Genomic DNA, 18,553 nt, shown 5'->3' with positions numbered 1-18,553 from the left:
GATGAATGAGGGGTAGGCACACATAAGCGCTGCTTCAGCCTACTCCTTTTGAGCTTTATTGTGATGAAATGCTTAACTACTGTAAAAATATGAATGCAAAAACTCAACCAAACGGCTCAATCAATCAATCTTTTCAATAGATGGCAACAACAAGAACTTAATACTCTACCAGTGGTTAATTCTGTCTTCCTGTAGTGACAACGTGGTCTGATTGGAACTCTTCCACCAGCCAGTCATATCTTCTAAACGCTTTTATCGATCCAGACGGTTTTGCTTTTGAGCAGAAACAAAAAGCAGTCCCGTCTGGCCAGGCTACCTCCCTCTGCTTTTAACTGTACTCAAACTGTGGTCCACACCAGCCCCTCAAGACACGAACGTCATTGTTCAGGATTAAACATTTATTGATCTTTTGAAGACTAAAAACAATTATAAAGTGAACACTTACAATTCAGCCTTCAACAAAACATAACAACGGGTCATGAATGACTTCCTGAACATGGTGGATGCGCAAAACAACCACACTGCCAGCGCCATCCTTCCTCCGGGCTGATTTTTAGGTGTCTTACGTGGAAAGCCTTTGCTGAGAAATCTTCAAAACAATAAAGATCTTTGATATTACAGTGAATATGATCCAAGGCGATTCTCGGAGGGCGCAGTCGGGGCCCAGGTGGGATGGAGTGGAGAACACGATTTGGAAGGTGCGAGATGAAAACAGACGACTTCAAAAAAAGCCCTTCTGAAAACAAAGCCCAGTCTCCAGAGGTGGCTGAGAAAATGTGTCAGAGCCAGACAGATCTCATGAATGTGAAACCGCGGCTTTACAGGGTGTAGGAAAGTGTAGCGAGTATCACAGTTTGCAACAGAATTTCAATCAAAAGGGTCAGGAGAGACGGACGTGAATGCCCCAGACGTTTTACCTCAGCGCTTATGGGAACTGAGAGCAAAAATGGACTTGAAGCGGCGCCGGCTGATGTAACTGCACAGGGTTAACTGATGGCTGGGGTTATTGCAGGCGTACCCGGAGTAAACAGCCGTACCACGCAGAGAGCACGTCTATTTTTGGGTTGAAGGATTTATTATTAGTTCAAATAAGGCAATGGCTACCAAATATTAGAGCGTGTGAGCGGTTTTTTTTTTATTAGTCAGGCAGTGAAGGCAACACTTTTTGGACTCTTGTTCATGTCGGAGTGACTTTACTCAATTACTGGTGGTGGTGGGTGTGATCTTAGTCTACCTCACCGACTGGGAAACACCGCGGTAAGAAAAGTAGCCATAGCTGTCCTGAAATTTAGTAACCGTGTCATCTGGACATGCACTAACAGTGGTTTTCAACCTCTGAGGAAGGCCACAGTTGTAGCCGAAACTGTCAGGTACAAAACCAACATAAAAGGTTTGGCTATAAGAACAAAAATAGCATCATGACTAGAAGTATATATTTGATAATAATTTTGAACTACTACATTTTGTTGTTGAATACTTACATGCTGCCCTTACATATAAAAGTGCAAAGTTGTGAAACTCATTACCCACTGAACATAAAACCATGACTGAGTTTAAAATGTTCACTTCTCGAGTGAAAAGGGACTATACAGAGTTTAAAAATGTTAAAACTAAGTATTTTCCTCCCCCTACATGTTCCAGCCATGTTCAAATGTGTAGAATGAGCTACACAACTCTCATCTAGTCCCTTTAAAAAGGGACTAGATGTGAGTTGTCATTTTTATACTCACTACTGCCACCTCAGGTCTTACGCGTAACTGCGGGTTCTATATTAAGCTTGTGCATGACAGCACTTCGGACCCGAAGTAAGAGGCAGTTGTGGTGAACAGGTCTGGGCTCATTCTACACATTAGGACATGGCTGGAACCTGTAGGGGGAGGAAAATACTTAATTTTAACATTTTTAAACTCAGTGTAGTCCCTTTAACCTTAAACTCTCCCTTTTGTGTTTCCTACATAATCCAATGTGTTCGTTCATAGTGTTGAAAATTAAGAAAAGCCACATAAAAAGTACTGTAAATGTGCACTGTCAACTGAACCTTAATTTTAAGAAAACTTCATGGTAATAGAAATGAGATATTGCGTTTATTACAGGCGCACAGTAGTAGTAGCAGCATAAATAGTAGTAGAAGAAGTACCTGCGCAAGCAAAAAGTCAGCAATGCTAATTTGGAAGAAACACCTCATTTGCGTTTCCAACTTGTGCATTTCCATTCTGTCATGTACGACAGAGTGCACACAAAAACAGTCAAGTCTTAGTCATGGCTTGCAGCAGTTTTTGCACATCACTTGCTCAGACTGTACTGCGAGACAATGAGCGGTGTCTAAATATAGAGGGAGCGTTTGAGAGAGCGCCGCTGACAGCTGCAGCTCAGGTGTCTCCTTCTCCCTAACAGCCTAAAGGGCCCGCACAAAGCCCAGCGGCAAGGTGCTTTTCCAATTACTCCATTAACCACTCGGAGCATTAATTAGGCAAAAGAGGCGGCGGCGTATTTGGGGCTGATAGATGAAAGTGGAGAGCTAACCTTGTAGCTTTCTGTCCCTCCAGCAAAGGCCTTCAAAGTGAGGCGCTTCACACTCCGCTAATTACAAAGGAATTGTAGTGGAAAAAAGGACGAGGCCGTTTAATCCAGAGAAGATAAAGAGGGGTTTATTTTTTATTTTTGGAAGTTTTAGTAACACAGTATTAAGCACTATTAAGGCTTTGTTTGAAATCGATACGCAAGGAATCGGTCCTTCTGCTCAATCAGTACCTCAGTTTACTCAGCGCCTGTGGGAGACGGCACTGAGGACACTCCTGAACTCCTGAAGCAGAACAAATAGTTAAACTTTTAATCAACTATAAAACCAAGTTCAAGCCTGCGCTCTTCAAGAATATATTTAGTGGCTTGCAAAAGTATCTGCCCTCCTCTCTTAACTCTTCGACATTTATGGACCTCCTAAACTTACTGACCGAACAAGGACAGCACTGACCAGAGCCGTTACCAAGAAGCCTATGATGACCCTGGATGACCTGCAGAGAGCTACAGCTCAGGTGGGGGAAACTGTCCACAGAGCAACTATGAGTCGTACACTGCACAAATCTGGCCTTTATAGAACAGTGGCATTTCTAAAAGAAAAACAAAAGAAGTCTTATTTGCTGGATGTTCGTCATCCAGGGTCATCATGGGCTTCTAGGTAACAGTTCTGGTCAGTGCTGTCCTTGTTCGGTCAGTAAGTTTATGAGGATGGCCAGGTCTTGGTAGGTTTGCAGTGATGCCAGACTCTTTCCATTCCTGTATGGTGTATTTAACTGTACACAGAGATGTTCAAAGCTTTGGAAATCTTTGTATAACCTAACCCAGCTTTATACTTCTCAATAACTTTATCCCAAATCTGTCTGGTGTGTTCTTGGACTTCATGTCTGCTCCCCAATAGTCTCTTAACAGACCTCGGAGACCATCACAGAGCTGCTGTATTTGAACTGACATTACATTACACACAGATAGACTCTCTTTAGTCATTGGGTCAACATGTGATCATTCAGAAATCATCAGGCAACTTCTCAAGGCAATTGGCCACTACAAGGAAAGAGGGTGGATACTTACGCACATCCCACTTTTCAGCTTTTTATTCATAAAAAAAATCTAAATCATGTATATATTTCACTTCCCGATTGTGTGTCACTTAGTGTATGTCTTTAAGATGTTTATGGTCCCGATAATGGCAACTTGCCTTGATTAAAAACAGGTTAAGTGTGTAAACAATCTGAGGCACTGGAGATGGAGAAGGAAAAAAAGGTCCTTTACTCAACAGCAAGACGCCCCCCCGTATCAACCATGTTTTCTTCTCGGGGTAGTTTATACATTTAATGCCTAAATACTATATTTTAATGCCAGAAACGCAGAAAAAGTTGGCGCATTTTTCCATGTCTCATGATTTGCAACGTTTCATCAAACAGAGGAAAGATAATTGGACAAAACAGGAAACTTTTCAGTAAAAAAAAAAGTGGTCAATTTCAGCCCAAACTGCAGCTTAATAGTTTTAGACCATAATGTTGGACTTATACAGTAAAACATGTTGCACAATGTCATAATTTTCCAATAAATTTACATTTATGACATTTGAATCCAATTTAACGACATTTAAGGCCTTGATCTTGGCACAATTTATTTAACGTCTTTTAATGCCCTGTGGAAAACCTCAATCTTTATTTTGCAAAAAGTCTCATTAAAAGAGCTGCTCATTAGTTTAAGTTTAATTTCCATTTAACCTTTGAAATACTGATAATGGATGGCGGATGGGTTTAACTTGTAACGGTACAACCATCATTTACAGTTACTACACACCGAAGCTTTGCTCTTCTTGAAAAAAAAAAAAAAAGCAGAATCACCAGCTTTAAAATGAAACAGACTCCTTCCCAACACTCCTACGTTTCATTTGGTCCAATTTAAGAGATGTGTGGTGCCAGAGCTGGCATCACTTGTGCAGACGGGAGGACAGGAAGGGTAAATAATACATGCAGTCAATAAAAGAAGAGCTCACACGGACTGGAGCCGACGCCGAGGCTTCAGCGCCACCGCGTTAAAGATGTTCTGAAAAAACTATTTGGTTTGCATTTAAATGGAAATAGTTTTTAAAATATCCTTATCGCAATATTCAATACAGTCAACAAGTGTCAAAACTTTTTGTGCAGCCATAATTTGAAAACAGGTCAGTTAATGTAACTTTTCCACGGCAAAAGCTACCGTATTTTCCAGGCAGTCAACAGTGCAGTATGTTTGTTAAGTGGAGACGTCACAGCTCTACTTCCGGGTCCTGAGATGTGCGAGAAACTACAAAAACTCTTTAATACCACAAATCAATATTTCTGAAACTCAACGGAGAGTTACTGAACATACCTATTTATCAGGCCCATTTGCCAAAAATGCGGAACCTTCTGCTATAAAAGTACTGCTTACCAAAATCGGTACATCCGGGATAGCGGAGATCAATGCTAACAGCGCAGCAGCTACGCTAACCCCGGAAGTAGTGACTTTAGTAAATATTACTTTTTTAGCAGTAGGTGCAGCATTTTTGGCTAATGAGGCTGAGAAATAAGTAGGTTCAGTAAAGAGTTTCAGAAATATTGATGGTTGTTTTTAAGAGTTTATGTTTTTTTTTCTTGCATATTTGCCGGTCTGCTAGGACCCGGAAGCGGAAGGTGTGAGGTTAGGTCGTTGCCAAGGCGACTGTTCAGAAGTGACACTGAGGATGAAGATTTCAATGGATTTAGTGATTTGGAGTGAGATGGAGAGTTAGGTATGTTCTTTTAGTTATCTGAACTGTTTATGTGACGTTAACATACCAGACACATTTAGTTTGTCGTTTCTGCTTCATGTAGCTAGCCATCAATGTGCTACGTTAGCATAGATACAGATGGCATCTCTCGTTTCGCCCGGGGGGAAACAATTTTGAAGGAAAAAATAGAACTTTCTCTAATTATTCCAAAACTACTTTAACAAATGCTGAATTATGAATAAAGTTTCTACTAAATAAAGATACAAAGACATGGAGAGGAGCAAAGTGGTTCAACAGCCCATAAATACATTTAAAAATGCTAACATGACGCTCCATGTTAGCATCCGGCTAATGCTAACGGTTAGCTAGTGCTAGCTACAACTGCCATTTTTTCACTTCTACAGAACAATCTGCTGTGAGAAAATATCCATATGATAAATAAGTTCATATTCCACCAGAAAATGGCTAAAAAGAGTGGAAAATTGTGTTTCCCAAAAGATTCTATTTCCCCCCTCGGCGAGGCCACGCCCCCTTCGATGACGAGATGCCGTCTGAATAGGCGAACGGTATAGATACAGCCAGTTGTTTTTTCTTCATTAGGCATATTTTGGCTGGTGCGTCTTATACTCCAGAGCGACTTCTAGTTCGGAAAATACAGTAGTTGATTACTATCTACTGAAGCCATGGACACACGTGACGTTTTAGCGTGATTGTCTGTCAGTTTACTTTGTCCTAGAGCTCTGGAAGCCGCGGCCCCGAGTAACACTCTACGCAGTTCATTCTTGTGACCCATTGTTTTGTCCATGTGATTGTTTTTAGACTATTTGTCATCAATCAACAAATATCGTCTGCAATGAATGAGACTCCTGGGATTTGACATTCAACCTTCTGTCAAACATTAGCTCAAGGACGGACGTGTTTAAAATGTTCACAGTGAACTGAATAAAGCAATAAATCAATATGCCAGTCAAATACAAAAAAACTCGTGCAGAAAGAGTGCCATGAAGGAGAGGGAAAAAGCAAATTAAACTATAGTCAATGTCCAACTATAACTTACAAGATGAGTGCGATCATCCCTCTAACAAAATCCCCTTCAAGAGAAATCCCCTGGAAAAGTTTCTAAATCTGCTGGAGGACTTTTAAGTGTATCCCGGGCTCTGGTTAGTGTGAAGCAGAGTTCATTCAACTCGAGATGAAGCTAGCGCCTTCAGCCATGACACGCTGTTCACCTCACAGCTCCAGCCTCCGCAGCAAGAGGTCTGTTTCTGAGGAGCTCAGTTCTCAGCTGGACAGGAGTCAGCGTGGGACTCGACGTGGCACAGGTTTTTACAATTGATCAGGGCCGTAGAGGTCTCAGTGGGATAATTGTAAGAACTGAAAAATCAAGCCTATCCAAATTCAAATTACAGTCTGGATCTGGCGTCTCAGACACGCAGCCCGGGCGCCAAATGCAGCCGTGAGATTGTTTCCTATTTATGTTATAAGCGGCCGGTTGAAGAATTGCATTAAACAGGTCAGAATTACATTTCCCATGAGCACCGATGTGGCTGATGTAGCGTAGCAGTGCAGAACAGGAGACAGAGGACAGGCAGATGTGGCACTTCTGCAGACAAACTTTTTTCAACAAAGAAATGGACTAAAGGCCAGAGAGAGAGAGCAGCAGCTTCAGAAACAGGTGTAGACTTTCAGAGCGCGAGGCTTTGTTCAGCTAATCATGTGTTGGAAAAGTTACTGCCACATGACATTGCAAAACATCATAATCAGTGTCACAACAGTAAAGTGAAGAGTTGTGGCCTTTTTTCTCGATTCTCCCAGAGCGACGAAGCACATAATGCTACGTTCAGAACAGACCAAAACTGTTTGGAAATGACAAAGATCATTCATGCCCTGAACCTAAAAGCTCCTGCAGCGAGCCATTAAAAACACAGTCATGTGCAGGTCATTGGATCAGTAATTAACACCACATTAATTATAAGCTACATTTGTGACAAAAACACAAAACACTAAGAAAACAGCTGAAACAAAATATCCAGTATTTTCACTTTGATTTTCAAGCGATGTCCCCAAAGCACCTCCCAACCCAACTCTTTCTCCTGCTCCCTTTTGCTATGTAGCTGTTTCAATCAAATAAAAGAAACACATACACACACTTTAATATACGTCGAGCACGATAATCACGTTTTAATCGAGGAGAACTGGCCAGTCCTGTCGCACTCTGGAAAAAAACATGGACGGCGCAATGCTGCAGCGCCTGTCAGGTCAATCCCAGGGATCAATCAGCCCAAACAAACAGGAAGCACAGGAGCATTGGCACAAGCGGCAACAAGGAGAGGACCTGATTTTCCGTGTAAAGTCAGCTACAAAGTTGCATCAAAACAGAAACACGTCAGACGACCAGGACACGCACACGGGGATGAAGAGTTTACCTTCGAAGAGGAAAACTATCGATCGCCCTAGTCATTTAGCCTACATAATTTCCAATAAGCTTATAATTTTTTTTATTTTTTTTTGTAAATAGCCTAAATAATTTCTTGCTATTTGCTCTTGTGTATTAGTCAGTGGTTGTGAGATAAGTTCTCATCTTTATCCAAAACATTCCCAAACACAAGTCTCCAAAAGTGAGCCGCAAAGGACTCTCAACAAGCAGCTCAGGCTCAGCTTCATCTCTGGCAGAGACGTGTGAATCCGGAGAAAAGTTTCTGTGATCAGTGCATCAGAGCGTGTAGCGCTGCAGCTAATGCAATGCTAACAGAGGAAAAAGCAATAGTCCTTAGCGGTGGCTGCTTTATATGTACTGATATTTTCACATCCACGATCTACCGCTCACCTTAAGTAGACAGAGAAGTAAACAAAAGCACGTGGTGGAGCCCAGAGCGGACGTCGGTGGCGTCTCTCGCTGCTACATTCACTTCTATGGGTCACGGCCATCAGCTGCATGGGCCGAAATCGCGTGCCTCTGCGATTTCGAAATCGCGTAGTGTAATATCGCGATAAAATTGCAAATGTGGTTAATCGTTCAGCCCTAATGGAGAGTGGGTTTACTCTGCAATGAAAGGTTTAATCTTAGCAAGATATTAAAGGTGCGTGTAACTGCACCTTCTATATTAAGCTCGTGCGTGACGGCACTTCGGACCCGAAGCAAAACGTTTTGAGTGACAGTGCAGGATTTTAGAGGCAGTTGTGGTGAACAGGCCTGGGCTCATTCGACACATTAGGACATTGCTGGAACATGTAGGGGGAGGAAAATACTTAATTTTAACATTTTTAAACTGTGTAGTCCCTTTAAGGTGAGGAAAGCATTTCCTGGATACGTAGGACCGAAGGAGGAGCTTTTTATGGTAAATGGTAAAATGGTTTCAACTTATAAAGCGCTTTCCCACCCACATTAGGCACTCATAGCGCTTTACAGCAAGGATCCACTCACCCATTCGTACTCTCATTCATACACCAATGTACGCAGACAGTGGGGGGGTGAAGTGTCTTGCCCAAGGACACAACGACAGTGTGCACCTTCAGGAGGTGGGATTCGAACCCCCCACCTTCCGTTCATGAGACGACCCGCTCTACCATCTGCGCCACTGTCGCCTAGGAGCTGCCGCCTAGACTAGAAACGGCTATCGAGGAAGAGCGAAAGATTACTCAAAGATGCGTTAGCGGCCTGAAAAACAGCTCCAAGTATGTTTTCGATTACGGAATAACATTTTATCATGGTAAAATGCTCTAAAATCTATTTTTGCATAATACCTCCTCATGACCAATCCACTAAAATCTGACATAATGAAAGAATGATCAAATTCTGTGCGGCCTGTCACTCACAACATGACAAACTCTGATTCCTGCGCTCACAACTCAATGCTGAAGACACAAACGCTGCAGCAACACCAGGGGCTTATCTAGAATTAACCTTCACACAGCGGAGATCCTTGTACGCAAACTAATTTATGTGCAACCTTCAGGTGCGACACAGGGGTTGGAGCTCGCTGGAGCCTGGAGATACCTGCTGCTCGAGAGATGGGACCGACTCGCTCCTCGCCGACACAGGCGTGGGGAATACCAAGCAGGAGGCCCCTCACCCTGACATATCGCACAACAGCGGAGGCCTGCTGACAGACGAGGGGAATAACAGCTTTGAGACGACTTTAGGGAAGGCGAGGCGCAGGAATATAAGAGTTCATTCAACTTTTCGAAACACAATAGAAATGCGCATAATAAAACTATAGGCAAATTATGAGCCTTGACTTTTTGCCATGAATCAGTTTTATCAAGTTTATCCGACTCTTTTAAAAAGTGATAGTCTGCAAGATTGCAAAATGAGGAGAGACAGACTGATTGCAAAAGTAAACAATCAAGTCCCGCCCCCATTTCCCTTCTGATTGGACCCGACAGGCCGGTTCACAGGAAAGCTTTGTCTCACTGGTCAAAGTTATGGCACATGGGGATTCTGATTAGTTGCTGAGATCTGCAAAAGGGAGTTAAATTATAATTTAATATTACGTCAAATTGCCGGCCCAGGCAGTCAATTATATGTTCAATTTGTAAAACAATTACACTTACAGATTTTAAAAAGTATCCAAGGTTCATGTAGGGAGCAGCAAGTTAAATCTAATGCTTTTTAATGCCCAGATACTATCATTTTAATGCCACAAATGCATAAAGAATCTGTTCATATTTAAATTCCAAAGATTTGCAAACAATCATCAAACAGAGGAAAGAGGGTAAAGATAAAGCAAATTTGATACAACCAGCAACTTAAAGGGATATTTCAGGATTTTTGACATGGGGCCTCATTTCCTAGTTATCCAGAGTGTTGTTGATTTCAGGAGATTTTTCTTTTTTTTTTATTCATTATTCGTCCTTATATTAGAAGAGTTTAGTGGTGCTAGGCTAGTGCATGTCTATGGTAACTAGTAGCCTGCATTAAAAACAATCTGACCCAAGCACAGTGCACCTGAGGCAAATCACTTATAACACCAGGCTACCCATATAAATGTATGTGGTGACTGAATTGTTTTTGACATATAACCATTTTGCATTTAAAAGCACTTATATTTGAGCAGCATCAGCTTCCTGGTTGTAAGCTACGCAGCGGCGGAGTGATCTGCTTGGTTACCAGATCTACAGTAGTTTGTTTACCTGCAGCCAGTATTACTACACGTGGAATTCACAAAGGAGCTTTCTACAAATCAGATATGGCAACGTTTGGAGGACGACCCCATGATTTTGAAGAGGATTTTAATGCAGGCTACTAGTTACCATAGACATGCACTAGCCTAGCATCATTAAACTCTTCAAATAAAAGGACTGCATGAATTAAAAAAATATATATCTCCAGAAATCAACAACACTCTGGATAACTAGGAAATGATGCCACATGTAAAAACCCCTAAAATATCCCTTTAACAGAAAAACTGTGGTAGTGTGTACAGAATGGGTCTTGGAATAAGAAAAGTGAATAACTCCGTTTCAGAAAAACAAAAAGGTCTGATAGAACCTAACTCTAACGAGACGAAATAGTAATTTTCATCAATCATTTGTGCGAGTAAAAACTACATATATTCCTGCGTTTTCACAATATTTCCAATAAATCCTTTTTTATTCTGTGGCTGGTGTTGTTTCTTAAAGATGAATGCTAAAATCCCACTGTTGTATTGTATTATTTTTACACTGAAAAAACAGCATAAACAAGTGCTAAAAATCACTGTTTATCCCAAAATCCGTCCGCATAACTTCTGTAGCGGCTCACCAAAACTAGTTCCAGGCTGTCACTTCGATATAAAAAACACAAGAAAAACATCAGCCCGAGATAGTGGAGTGTGAAAATGATAATTAGTGTTTTCTGACAATTCCAATAATGTCGAGTTTGACTAGTGGAATACTAAAAGAGGGAAAACTCTGAAATGATCGCTGCTTGACTGAGTCGACAATAATCACTGTCAACTCCGAGAAAGTACGTGAAAAGAAATGATGTTTCTGAGCGGGTGGTAAAAAAGTGAAGAGAAAAGAAATTCATCTGTATTTAGGCTGTACTGACAGATACTACAATTACTTAGTGGGTTTGGAGCATTCAGAATCTTGGCTGCAGACTATTACAGCTCTTTTATTATTATTTACCACGATTTCTGGACGCCTCAGCCATAGCGTAGTTACTGTACATATGTAGAGAGTTGAACTTTCTACTTTTACTCCATCGCATTTGAAAGATAATATACGGGTCAGCCATGATCAAAGTGTCAAAAAATATGTACTTGTAGGAAAAATCAACCCTCTTTTAATTTAGATTTTATGGTCGTTTCCTTGATTAGATTGTTTAGATTGTGCTGTTTAGTATGGAGACTTGCAAAAAATGTACTCATAATGTCCACATTGCTGAATAGAGGCCCTATGTCAAATCCTGAAATATCCCTTTAATGCTCATGTCCTAGTTATCCAGAGTGTTGCTGATTTCTGGAGATATTTGTTTTTGTAATTCATGCAGTTCGTGCGTTAGAAATCCACTAGCCTAGCACAAGCCTATGGTATCAGCTAGCCTGCATTAAAAACAGGCTAATCACTTATAACACCAGACTAACCATATAAAGGTCTGTGTCGATAGAATAATTTTTGGAATATAACATTCCATTCCATGCATCACATGAATGATCGTATTTTGAGGGACTATTTTCTAGCAGATCACTTCGCCGCTGCGTAGCTTATACAACCACAAAGGTGATGCTGCTCAAATACAAGTTATTATAAATGCAAAATGGTTAAAATTATTCTATCGACACAGACATATGGTTAGTCTGGCGTTATACTGTAAGTGATTTGCCTCAGGTGCACTGTGGAGCGGGTCAGACTGTTTTTAATGCAGGCTAGCTGATACCATAGAAATGCCCTAGCCTTGCACAAGCCTAGCGCCACGAAACTCTTCAAATATAAGAACTGCATGAATTACAAAAAAAATATCTCCAGAAATCAGCAACACTCTGGATAACTAGGAAATGAGGCCCTATGTCAAAAGTCCTGAAATATCCCTTTAAGTTCATTGTTCAAACTGTTTTTGTAAATGCGCCAAAAAACACTCTTTTTCCATTGTGAAATGATAGAAAAAACAAAATATGCAGTGTGTGTGTTATGCCAGTGGTATTGCACATAAATATTCAAGTTACAAACACAACATTAAAACCCAGACAATTATAGCCTATTCAATTTTCAATGATGCCTCATTGCAAAAAATAGTATCACTTGTAAAATTTTACCACATAGCCTTTTCTGGTTTCCCTGCTGCTCACACATTACACTGAACTACCAAGGTTTGACCCTTTTACATGACACTAAAACAATTTTATAAACAGAAAACCCATGAAATAGCATTCTTGGGGTGATAATCCGACAAGTTTTCAATTGGCATCACTCCTGTAAAAAAACTCTATTCACTCGACTTGCAGTTGAAAGCGGAGAAGCATGTTCACATGATGAATAACAACTTGTACATGAAAAGGAAATGGTTAATTTTCGATTCACCCCTAATAGGAGGGTTCTTCTGGAATGCCAAATTGGGTTAATTTTGGATGTAATAAATTAGCAATGTTGCGACAGGTTGAAAAAAAAATATGGCTAAAGTGACACCAGTAAAAGTTACTTACACGTGTTGACATATCACATATTTTTATTGTGTAAAACCTTATCTGTGTAAGTGTTACAACAAGAAACCAGTCGTGACTGATTGTGGCCGACCCTATAATACTTTATTTTTTGTACATGTTGCAGTACTTGGTATGTTTTTTCTGTGTCTATGTTTTTGTACTGAATATGGAAAGCACTTTGGTGCACTACTCTGTTTTTAAAATGTGCTTTATAAATAAACCTTGACCTTGACATATTTTGTCCCTTTCAGTGCACATACAGAACAGTAGGCAGCGCTGTGCAGATGTACTGTCAATGCCATTCACAAACAAGATTTGTCCCTGCCCTGTTGCCGTACAGGGGATTAACTCTCTATAGCCTGTCCGTCCATGGGAGTGGATCTCTCCTTCTGTGGTTCTCCCCAAGGTTTCTCTTTTCTACCGCTGGGTTTTTGAGTTTTTCCTTGCCGTGCTGCCGTGCCGAGTCTAAGAACAGGAGACACCCGCGTCTCTCGTCACCACCTTATTGGGCACTATGTTTGCCTGGATACTTCATTCACCTGAACTTTACATTGTCATATTTATTGCTTTGTTTTATTGCCTTAATGTTCGGTGCAGCCCTGTGAGGCAACTTCTGTTCTGATATTGGGCTATACAAAACCATTAAACTTGAAACTTTTTTGATGCAGGAAAGGCTCACAATTTGTGCTTTCGACTTTGAATACTTGGGTATTTTCTACAGCAAATACTTGTACAGTACTTTCATTTGCGCAACAATTTGACTGAGCAACTTTTACTCTTTGTGGAGTAATATTTAAACAGTAGTATTAGTAGGCCTACATTGTAGACACTGCAATATGTGAGGAAAGCAAAGTCTGCTTATGTGTCAGTAGTAGAAATATAATGACTTTTGAAGATATCAAATTTTTTAATGTAGTCCTTTTATTCCTTTCTGTTCTTAAATGCAAAAGATGAACAACATAAAACCTGATTTGGTTTGAAATGTCTTTATCATGCCTTTTGTGACATCCAGTGCTTCATTGTTCACAGCGATGGACATTTTGGCTTTAACTTTTGAACCCCACTGTCTGACAAAGCGGTACCCTTCCATGAGGTAACATGTGGGAAGCTAGAAACGAGTTAGAGCAGTTGAACAACTTACACTTAGCAATTTCAGACTTTCACAGCTGGAAAACAGGAGAAAATGGGTAGTGCAGCTGTCAGGAAGGGACGAGATATGCAGGATTACTAACACAGAGCCTGATGAAACAGATTACTGATCTGTAGGTATGTTTTTGATGCGGAAAAACGCAGTAGTTCGCATAGTTAAGAGCCTCAAAAAGTCAAAACAGCTGACTAACTAACTAATTGATTCCCTTTTGAGAAACAGAGATATTATAACCAAAATTATATCCATGCAAATAACCAAAAAGAACTTTCCAAGATAACACAAAGCAGTCGTGCCTGACCCCGACAACCCTTTCACCACAATCGATTTGTTGACAAGATCAAGCAGAGCTAGGAGCGCTTTCAGAGAGTGTCGTAATCCCGCAGAATGTTTACCTTCAGCGCGGACTGTGCAAAGTCACACAAGGACGGAGGTCGCAGCGTTTACCTAAAATAACTGTTCTCTATCGGGCGCCAGAAACTACAGAAAAGCTCATCATGCAAAATAACAACGACCTACACATTCATGCAGTAGGTTTTGACACAGGGGAAGTTTGCCGAGTCACCTGCAATGGGCTGCGTTCACAACATTGCAGACGGTGACGCATTTCCAGAGGAGGTCACGGGTCACTCGATGAAAAGGACTGTTTTTGAGAAAAATATGCAAACAAAAAAATCAATTGCAACTTCACTTCCACCGGACCAGAGCAACCAACACACACTAATAGAATCACGAAGAAGAAGCTAACAGGCTAACGGGCAAAGCTAACTGCGGGCTAGCGCCACTTAAACAGTATTTACAGCCAAGTTTGAGTGAAAAAACATGATTTCCATTTTGTAATTGGACGTACATTATCCCTCTCTCCCTTTGTCTTTTCTGTCAGTGTAGTATTTACTCTCACAGACAATTAATAAGTTAAAAAATCGCAACTTGCTATGACACAACACCTGCAGTTGCGCTTATGGCCTCTAGGGGCAGGAGTTACTTAGTACGGCTTTAAAAGTCCTTACTTAATAATGTTGTGCAATATGGAGCTAAAATGTAAAGATTGAGTACTGGGATGTATTCTCTTGATTAGGGCTGGGCAATTACTGGAAATTTAATCGAAATCTCTGGTCAACTTCAATAATCGCACAAACGGTACCTAGTTTGGGAGACAATGGAAGACTTTTGTGTGTTTAATGAAACTGGAGGAAAGCATTTGTTTTTGTTGGAGCTGAGATTTGAATAAAAGATCTATCCAATTTAACGAATCAGCAAGATGTCTTTAATTTATAAGGAAAAAATAAAATCGAATCAAAAATCGAGTTTGATCAATATGGGGAAAATAATCGCGATTATTTATTGCCTGGCCCTACCCTTGATATTTAGAAAGTAACCGTATTCTAAATACTCTCAAATGAAAGTGTAACTGTACCAATACTGATGAAGACGGCACAACGTCATGAACCACGTGACAATCCGGAACAAGGGGTTAGTAAGGCAGTTCAGCGTTGACTATAACGCAGCTTTGAGGCTTCGTAGCTTTTACATTTTACACTTTATACAACTAAACAGACAGGACAGATGGCGTAACAGCCTCAGGAAAGAGTTATTAAGCGGCTACTCTGGGAAACTTTGAGAACTCTGTATTTTGATCAGTTTATCTTTCCTATGTAGCATTAGCATTTAGCCATCAAACATTGCAAATTATGAACAATGCAGATGTTTTCAGCTGTTGTCAACCCATCGACCTCATTTAGATGAAGTCAAAGCCTAGTTAGAAGTCATTAATGAAATGGTTAATGATAAAATTACAAATAAAAGTGGCTTTTGGTCCAAATGTTGAAACATGTTAAATTCTTTCAGCAAATTGTGGGTCGGATTCAACTCTAACAGCCACTAAACATCATTTAATAATTTGTTTATTATGATGAAACATCAGAAATCATATAAATGCCATGAAATGGAAATTCTTACCTTGTCATGCTTCACCACTCCAGACCATGCTGTGAGAAAAATCTCTATTTACAAGTCTGTGAAGCCGTTTACAAAGTAAATGCACATTTGTAGGAACACGCTCAGAAACTACAACAGTTTATGTGGTTTACTTTGGTGAAACCTGCCTCAAAATACCAGTTTTGTGCGTTAGCTGCACAGACGCCCATAGGAATTAATGGAACAGCTTCTACGACGCCAAGATGGCTGACGTCGTAACTAGGGGGATACGTCATAAATACCCGGATTGCCGTCTTCATCAATATAGTTAGTCAAAAGGACTATTCTAAATTCTAATATTTAGTTACTCCCCAACACTGCATATGAACATAACCTATTCACTTCCAGAGGTGCTGAGTAGAAAAGCATCAAAAAAAAAAAAATATTTACTCAAGGAAAAGTTGCATTACTTTAGAGTAATTTTAGTCAAGTTGAGGTAAATATTGTCGTAGTGCTACAAATAATTGCACAAGCAAAAGCAAAAAAAAAAAAAAGGTTTTGTATAAAATGTAATTATACATTCTGGAATTAGATACCATTAATAATTCTTAACATACGATACAATAAAATTAGTATGTAAAAGTGTAAAATTATGACACTTTTGTTATTATCTGTTACATGAAGCTTTTGTGACTCTCAGACTTCATCACAGTGGAAAGAGTAGCAGAATGTTTTAGTACATGTAGACTAGAGTACTACAGAGTACTACGTGCCTCTGTTCGCCTCTCTGTTTGATGACACACACACCCACTACACACTGAGAGCAAGAGTCAACTAATAAACACAACATCACAACAATAATTCCTTCAGCAGCACAGACTTCCTAGTGCAAAACAAAACACCACGCGCCGGGGCATGACGTCGCTGCACGTAATCCACGCACGTCGCCACACTCTCTCCCTGACAGTTCACGTGGAGGAGGCAAACATTGGCACCGCGGAGTAAAGACGTATCGAGGCAATTTCCTGACTTAGCGGCTCATTCAACAACTCAAACAAGACCAGACTCGAAGGATTCCTGCTCGTACGGCCACGAAAAGCTGCGCTGTCACTGTTTCCACACTGCCGGGGGGGGGGGGCGGACACTGCCTCCCCTTATTCCAAATGTCAAACGTGAAAGCAAGGTGACTCGATTGCGCAGAAGGGAATAAACACCGCTACGTTTGTTGTTTAGTTCAAACAAGCTAACCACGACTTAGCTTTAGCACCTAGCTTTAGCACGGGCTCGTCCTGCTGCGAAATCTGCGATGAAAACGATGAGTTTGCTGAGTGTTTTACCTCCGCTTGAAGTCCTTCTCGTAGGGCTGTAGGTAGGGGTCCATTTGCACTAGACTTTTGAACTCGGGGGCTGCAACTCCATCCTTCTCCACCCCTGCCATAGCGTCCTCAGACCGGACTAATCGAGCACCGCTGTCGCCGCCGCTGCTGCTCATGATGACTGGCGTTTCTGATGCCCTCTGTCTCGCCCTGGAAGAGGCGCGCACGAACCGAGGAAGCATGCCCCCCGTGCAGACCCTTATATACCCGCTGAGCACCGCCTGTGTCCGGGCTGTCCGGCTGCTCCAGTGCCAGGGCCAAACCTCCTTTGCCTTTAGTGTCCGTCCGCTGGAGATGTGCCATGAAGAGGTGGAGTCCGAACGAACTTCCCTCTGCAACTTTCATAGTCCGGACGAGAGGGGTCATATTTGACTGAACTATTGCCAAATGGCCTCAAATAAGTTAATAAATTATTAGAATAAGTATATAAAGTTGCAACAACAACAAAAAGGAAAGAAACTAGAAGTAGTATTTTTACAGTAGTTCTAGCTCAATATCAAATAAAGCAGGAAATTGTTGGCTAATTTCAACAATAACATTTCTTAAAGGTGCACAACGCAAGTCTCTGAGTTTTCGCAGAACTATGCCCCCTTTGGCGAAAATCGGAACTGCACTCAGAGTTGTGCACGCTCCTGGACCACACGCACGCTTGCACGAGCACGAGCCGATCAGAACCAAAGGAGCGTCATTCGTGATTGCACAAATCTTTTGTTGAGAGTCGTAATGTCTTCAGAGGTAAGAAAGTTATTTTGAATTATGTGAAAGGATTTTGCATTTCAGTAAACAACATTGATGTTTGAGAGGAAAAACGGGGGTAGGAGAAAGGTAAAAAAAAATAATAATAATCCCATTTCTACCCGTTTTGTGTGTTCACTGATGATTGGATTATAATTGTTATGCGTTCATGAATAATATAAATTATTACTTAGTATAAAATTAAATAATAATAATCAGTGAGTGAAACACCAAATACCTTATTAGTTGGTCAACAAAGTAGACTGAAATATAACGTTACCATCTGGGCTAAAACAGCCCAATCCTCCGAATATTTGTGAGGGTTTAGCTTGTTTTATTGATCTGCTTAGTAGCATATTCCAACAGCAATATATCCTTATTAGACAGTAATTTGATATACATTTATCTGTGAAATGTGCTAATACTTTTCAACTACTGTACCAGGGCAGTGTATGTAACGGCCAAAAGTCACTAGTTTATACATTTAGAAGAGGAA

At 40.8% G+C, this 18,553-nt stretch overlaps 1 protein-coding gene across 1 annotated transcript in view; it reads right to left on the bottom strand.

The window, feature by feature from the left end:
* gbe1b (glucan (1,4-alpha-), branching enzyme 1b) overlaps positions 1-17,622 on the bottom strand; it is a 268,303-nt gene extending 250,681 nt beyond the window's left edge. Inside the window, exon 1 of the mRNA XM_079574107.1 lies at positions 17,284-17,622. Within this exon, the coding sequence (XP_079430233.1) occupies positions 17,284-17,504 (221 nt within the window). The 5' untranslated portion in view covers positions 17,505-17,622. The remainder of the gene's footprint in view (positions 1-17,283) is intronic.
* Between the last annotated feature and the right edge of the window lie 931 nt (positions 17,623-18,553).

The sequence above is a fragment of the Gobius niger genome, assembly GCF_951799975.1.
Source record: "Gobius niger genome assembly, chromosome: 1".
Classification (NCBI taxonomy): domain Eukaryota; kingdom Metazoa; phylum Chordata; class Actinopteri; order Gobiiformes; family Gobiidae; genus Gobius; species Gobius niger.
This window is presented reverse-complemented; position numbering and strand designations above follow the sequence as displayed.